Source organism: Ictidomys tridecemlineatus, chromosome 2 (assembly GCF_052094955.1).
Source record: "Ictidomys tridecemlineatus isolate mIctTri1 chromosome 2, mIctTri1.hap1, whole genome shotgun sequence".
In the NCBI taxonomy this organism is placed as follows: Eukaryota; Metazoa; Chordata; class Mammalia; order Rodentia; family Sciuridae; genus Ictidomys; species Ictidomys tridecemlineatus.
The window spans coordinates 122,356,634-122,363,487 of record NC_135478.1 but is presented as its reverse complement, the minus strand read 5'-3'; the positions used below and the strand labels follow the sequence as shown (position 1 = coordinate 122,363,487).

Here is a 6,854-nt window from a genome sequence, read left to right as displayed (position 1 = left end):
AGGTAGTTATCTATGAGAGAAGTACAATTTTTAACCATGTAGAGTGGAATTTTAAAGTAAAGGCAGACCTACCTAAGAAGAATATATTCCTTGATAATAATACCTAATTTCTGGTTCTTCCTTTAATAGGCGCATCATCCACCCTCACCCCTACCACACATGGCTGAACTCATGACCCGCCACACATCCTTTCTCATTAGAAACTTCATTTCTACACTCTTTCCTACTCCCCAGCAAAAGAACCACAGTACATGCCCAAATTTATTTTTTATTGTGCATACATAGGAAATAGGACCCTATCAAAAGAGAACAAAACAAAACAAAAAAAGACGTGAGCCAAGTGTTGCAGAGGAAAAGCATGCACAGGTCTGCCTAAAGTTTACTCCTAACCACCCACTCTACAGGACTTCAACGCACCAGGAGCTGGAATCAGTCTAAGAAGTGGTCACCAACCACCAGCAGCACAAAGGAAATGAGAGTGGCCAGGAAATGTCAGCAGAAGTGGAACTTCCATGGATAGTGTCAGTGCTCAATGCACAGGAGTCTAACCCAAGTTCAATGGGAAACAAATCTTACATGAACATGGGAATATAAAATTGTTGAGCCCTACCAGTTGTTGAAAAAGATAAACAAAATTTAGTTGTGGGCACTGGGTGCCTCACTCAGCTGCACTCTGATCCAATTCCAGGGACAGTGCTGAGTGCTTTTTTATTAAAAAAAAAAAAAAAAGTAATGGGAGAAATTGAAAATGTAAAACAAATGACCTGGAGGAAGAGGAATTGTTTGGACCCATATAGTTGTCTCAGTTGTAAACAGCAGACATTGTGCTTTGTTGATTCATTGAAATCGAGGACTGGAGCATGAGGAGGTATTGCAGTCAAGGACAGGAGGTCAGAGGTTACACAGGGTGGCAAGGGTCAAAGACACAGGCAGCATCATCTGTGTCCATAGATTGGTCCCCAGGGTGTTGGTTTTGGTCCCGGGCACTTCCCGTGGAATTCCCTGGAGGTCCCCACATTCTCTGTCCTTAGAGTAAGTCCGCACAGTTACTTGAGCCCCACTGCTTTTCCTCACCCTTCATCTCACATAAATACCCCAGCAGAGCAAAGATACTGTGCTTCTTGATCTGGGGGAATGAAAACTATCCCACATCTGCTCCTGAGAGACATCTTGATGCACAAAGTTCAATGAGTAGCAATTTCTTAAGAGGCTTTGACTAGGTCAATTAAAAAATAAGCAACACCCCCCACCAGCCCCACTCCCCATGATACTACACACAGAGTAATCTAGGTATCTTTGCTACGCTGCTTTGCTCTTAGTACACACGACACGGGCAGGTCTCAATCTGGGTTTAAATACATGTCAACACTGCTAACTACCGCAGAGGAACAGAACTCCCTGCTATCTGTCAACAAAACCTGCAACTACTATAAGACCCTGGGGCAAGATAGGATTCTCCTCTGGGGATTTGCATTTCTAACATCTTCTTTATTCTATTTTTGATCACATGGTCAGTAAATGAAATCAGTACTTTTTCCATCTTTCTCAGTAAGCTCCCTATCTTCATAGCCCAGCACACTACTGCTCAGATCAGACACAACTGCCTCCTGCTCTGGTTCAACAAGGCTGGCTGTGCCTTGCTGGGCATGTTGGCTGTTTTTTCTCCCTCTGAAGGTTGATGTGATTTCCCAGCCAGATGTGTCCTTCTGCTTTGAAAGTGCCCATCAAATCCACCCACAGCTGCCTTGGGGAAGGATGCAAGAGCCCTCTGGGCACTGGCATCCAGGGAGGACACACTCCCTATCTGATCTCAAAGGACAGGACACTACACTTGTACTTCCAAGAATGCACTAAAAACAGGGATATATTTTTCTCCCCAAGTCAGAACAAGGGCTTATAAAATGAAATGTCCCAGTTTGGAGCAGGGATCAATTTCCCATAAATTTAAATAACTTTATTGATCTTCAGATAACCGCAGACATCCAACGTGAGCCTGATTCAGATCCATCTGGAGGTGGAAGCGGCAGCACTCGGCTGTTCCTTGTTTAGGCAGAAGGAAGCCTATCTTCAGGATGTGAGAGATAAAAAAAGTGTCAAGAGTCTTTTCCCCCTTGCATATTTCTTCAACAGCTTCTGGAAGAGGAAAAATGGGCTTTGATGGCTGGCAGCCACCCTGCCCAACCTCATCTGGCTTCATGGGCTGTGCTGCCTGCTGCCTGCAGGGCTCGCCTGGGCTGGCTCCTCCATCGGTCCCTCTCACAGGCTGGCTCTGCCTTCCTCTTCCTTTTAGTCTCTCCTGAAGATCTGGCCACACCACCCAAGAATGTTAACCCTTGGGGCTGTTGCCACACTGCTAGAGAGCACAGATTACATTAGAAACAGAAGCAACAGAGGAGACACAGTGTGAATTCAAATATTGTCCTCCACGGAAAACTTGAAAGGGAGCTGTGCTTGCTTTGAAGATATCAAAGAGGAGTTTGCCCTTGGACCGTCCCTGGAAGTGAACTTCAATGGGGATGGGAACATCCATGGGGATGGGAAGGGCCTGGTGAAGAGCCCCGTCCCACCTCTCCATCTCCCACGAGCATTCTCTTGCTACTTGTCCTTCACCACCTGTTCATAGGGGGGTGGGGGTGTGTTGCAGTAGGAAGGAGGGGGTGGGTAGGCTGCGCCTCCCTGGGGTGAATTGGGTTGGACCTGGAAAGCCATTGCCATGGTATTCCCGACAGGATTCACTCCTAGTCCTCCAGGGTCGGTGTAATATGGCGGCCCCGGCTGCTGGGCTCCTGAAAGACAGACAATCATATGTGAGCACAAAAGAGAAAATTCTTGGCTAGGGGTATAGCTCAATATCATTTACTCAACTGACGTACATCTAGTACTCTATATGCTCACAGAGAAGGGGCATCTGGTATATGGTAATAAACAAGAGCAACACATGACGGAAGGAGGCGATATTGGTGGAGGCTCAGGTTTCTCTAAACCGAAACTAAATGCTGATCTGCGAAGAGCTAGTGAAGCATGTGCTAAAAGATCAGGAATTGAGAGGGCTATTGTACACCTTAGGAGGTAAACGGGTCACAGTAAGGTATAGGACATGTTCCTTCATTGCAAGAAGAACTGGAACATCGGTTTCCCAACTCCTAGCACAGGATTAACACAGGCAGCCCCATCAACCCTGTGAACACACAGTTTGCTAGTGACTATTTTTGATGTAAGATCTCCATTTTTCCCTGCGTCAGTTTGCATTTTATGGGAGCAGGGACTACCTACCTGTTATCTAGAAGAGCCCAAGTTCACAGTCAGGAGAAAACCTACAGGGCACATGCCGATGGCAGGACAGGGGTTGTTGAATCTATGGAATCTCTATTTCCCCTGGATGCTGCCACAGATTTTCTTCTCCAAGCCTGAGGATCTAAAATGCTGGTTGACACCCCAACCTGGGTATGATATATGGCTATCTAGAGAAGGTAAGAGCAGCAAACAGGCTGGTCACCCTGCCCCAAACTGGCCCTAACTTAGAGAGCTGGTGTTCAAGAGCCTGGTTTTAGTTTTGATTACTTTGATCATGTGGATAAAAATATAGATATAGTTACAGAATTAAGAAATGAAGCTAGAAATTTTGTGGGTGCAGTCTGGTCTCTTTGAATGAGGCTTTACTTAAGTAAAGGGAGAATTCCAAGTATCAGAGAAGCTGTCCCTGTGTAAATATTGTGTAGGTTTTTTTTTTTTCAAGGGCAAATATCCCTCTGATCATTTAATTGAATAAAAGAGATGATTTCTACAAAGATGCCCATCAAAGTATGTAAGATGTCCCAAACCTCCCAAGCTGGCATTCTGTAGATCTTAGACTTCTACAAATGTGCTGAAATAGAGAATGTGGAACAGAAACACAGGCCAAACATGTATCCAGGGTGTCATCAAGAATGGCAGGCAACCAGAGGCCACCTTTGTCAAGGACTGCCTCATCCTGCACTGGTATGACCCCACGGATGGCACATGCTCCCACTGGTATATCTCATCAGCTGCCTTTGGATGTGTTACTAGCCATGACCATGAGTTTCTCAAGGGCAGAGATTATAATTTATTTATATCTGGATACTTTTATATGTTGTATCATTAAAAAGTTAATGATTTGAAAACAAAGAGGCCATTGTAATACTTTGGACAAGCCAGTTCAGATGTAGACCTTTGAATACTTTTCAGAAGAAATAGAGAAGAGAGGGCAAGAAAGATAATGGGAAGAGCTAACCAAGGACTTAACCTGGGGCTAACTCAATGTGGAAAGCCAGGATGGAGACATGATCTAAAAAGAAAGGGCCTTGATTTCTGGCCTCAAAGAGGCAGTTCACTAATACACGAGAAGGGAAGGACAGATGAAAAATTCCACACTGGTTCTGTCAAGGTCAAGGCAGCACTGGAGCTTTTGGTATAAATGTGCAAACAAAAACACGGGTATGGATTAAAAGCACTACAGAAGTGTGTAGGAGGGATAAAAGATGACAGCTGAGGTGAAAGTTGTGGGAAAGATTAACATTCAAGACACGAAAAGAATATAAAATATTTAAGGTTCATGAGAAGGATGTAAAAGCAACCGAGAAGAAATGGTAAAAAGTAGGAAACTAGGCATTGTGTCATGGAAGCACAAGGAAAGGGGAATTTTTAAGATAGAAATGACAGTAGAAGAAAAGCAATTTCAGGAATAAGGGGTTATGGGTAGATAAGATAGGTGGTAGTTAAACAAGGAAGATGCATTGTTAGGATGGGAAATCTGTGAGTATGTTTACAGGGTGTAGGCCAGATATATAGGAGAGACAAAAAGCATTTTGGGGAAGAATATAAGCTCATGAGTGCAGCATTGGAATCCATCTGCACAAACCTCTTGGACCCCATTGCTGAGCCCCAGACCCTGCTGTACTGGAAGATACTGAATACATTTCAAATGGGTAGAGAATCTGCATAGGGTATGGTCTGAAGAAGAACAGGTTGAGCCCAGGAGAGCCCACAGTGTGCAGGAGGAAGAACAGTGTACTCAGAGCAGACAGCCTCTATCTGGAGTGGAAGCAGGTGCCAGATTATTCATTTGTTGACCATGAGAGGGCAAAGAACAAACAGATTTGTGCAGTCCTCAGAGAAGAAGTACATAATGTTCACAAATGTTTACAAAAAAAAAAAAAAGTGATCAGGAGCAACAGCCAACAGGAATGAGATTCCACATGAAAGGGACATTCTACATGGGGATGATACATACCCAGGAGCCAAGGGACACCACCATCTTCCCTATAGGTCACATATTCTGAGAGAAAAGAATTAGCACTTCAGTTTTTAAAGTCTGTGGCAGATAGTTTGGTTATAGAAAATATATAGAGCATTGTGTGAAGAAGTTGGAGTCACAGAAGACTGTTTCTCTGGGAGACAAAGGGGAAAGGATTGGGAAAGGCGTGTGAGCCAAGGGCAGAGCATGCTGCCCCCAACTGTTCCTCACAGAGTAAGTGTCCATAACCTTAACTTGTTTTGCATTAGTACTGCAGGGACAGGTTACAGATTGTGGGAGATGATGGGGGTGAGGCTTAGTGACATCCAAGGTCACACACACCAGTATTTGAATCCAGCAGTGGATGAAACCAGATTCTTCCACTGTCAAATGGATTTCTCATAAAAGGATGGTGAAGTGAGAGAAGCGGCCCAGGCCAGAGAGGGAGAGAGGGGTGAAGAACCAGAGAAGACTGCAGACCATTCAAGGATTAGGGCTGACTGTGGACTGTGTGGCCCGGGCCCATAATGTCCCCAGAAGATGCTCAAGTTGTATTTTTTTTTTCTTCAGTGCTGTCATCTGTTTCCTCATTTTGAGATTTGCATGATTTGGGAGGGAAATCCAGGTTCACAAGGACTGATAAGAATATGTTAAGGAAGTTAATGGACAATGGCCTTCCTAAGTGGGACTCTTCCACCACTGGCCTTGCCAAAGGGACAGCCAGGCAACCATCCTTCCTGGAAATGACTGCTACTTTTAACCACAGTTGATTGCCCAGACACCGGGAAAGAGAAGGTGGGTTAATCTGCTCCCGGGATGTGAAGAATCTGGATGGCAGCAGAGGACTGGATGAAAACAGGAAGAGGAAGAGGCAGCCTGAGAGGGCATGGGGCATGTGAGCAAGGGAGAGGTACCAGCCCGAAGCTGCACCAATTCTCAGTGGAGCTCCTATTCCCTTAGGTTTCATCTGTCTTTACAACTAGCCCCGCTCTGAGTTAGTGTGTGATTTTTCACTCTCCAAACTGCCCATGTTCTTAGTTTGAATCAGGGTCCACCTCCTGACTTTCTGCATCTGTCTCCTGTTGCCCAGGCTGCACCTGAAGATTGAGGCAGGAACTCAACACATCACAGGAGATACTTGAATGCATCTCTTCCCCCATCACTTGGCCAGCTCATCTTCCTATGCACAGCCCCATTCCTGGGTGGTGACACCGTATTTACCCAGTTACTCATGGGGCTACTTGAGGGATAAAGACCTTCCACAGCCAAGTTCCTGTCCACTTCAGAGTTGAGTCTTACTTTTCATGGTCCTGCTTTATTCTTTATATCCGAACACTACCCAAATTGCCTGAGGCTTGTTTGCCCTCCAGGTGTCATAGAAAGCACCTCATGAGGGCTCAACATCCAAGCACTCCTCCCTCCTGGAATGCCAGTCCTCCCCTGCACATTCCTTCTCCCCAACTTCCCATCAAGCTATTTCTCATTTACCTTTTAAGTCCCAGCTCAGAATCACCAGCTCCAAGAAGCAACCTCGTACTGTCGATGACCCGCTTCCTGGCTGCAGCAGGAACCCAACACATCTGGAACAACCTATTTATGT

General features: G+C 45.3%; 1 protein-coding gene across 3 annotated transcripts in view; it reads right to left on the bottom strand.

Moving 5' to 3' along the window:
• Positions 1-252: 252 nt before the first annotated feature.
• Positions 253-6,854, bottom strand: part of Vopp1 (VOPP1 WW domain binding protein) — a 97,547-nt gene continuing 90,945 nt past the window's right edge. For all 3 annotated transcript variants that reach the window (XM_005337408.5, XM_078039714.1, XM_078039715.1), the window contains one exon: positions 253-2,786. In XM_005337408.5, the coding sequence (XP_005337465.1) occupies positions 2,596-2,786 (191 nt within the window). In that variant the 3' untranslated portion in view covers positions 253-2,595. The remainder of the gene's footprint in view (positions 2,787-6,854) is intronic.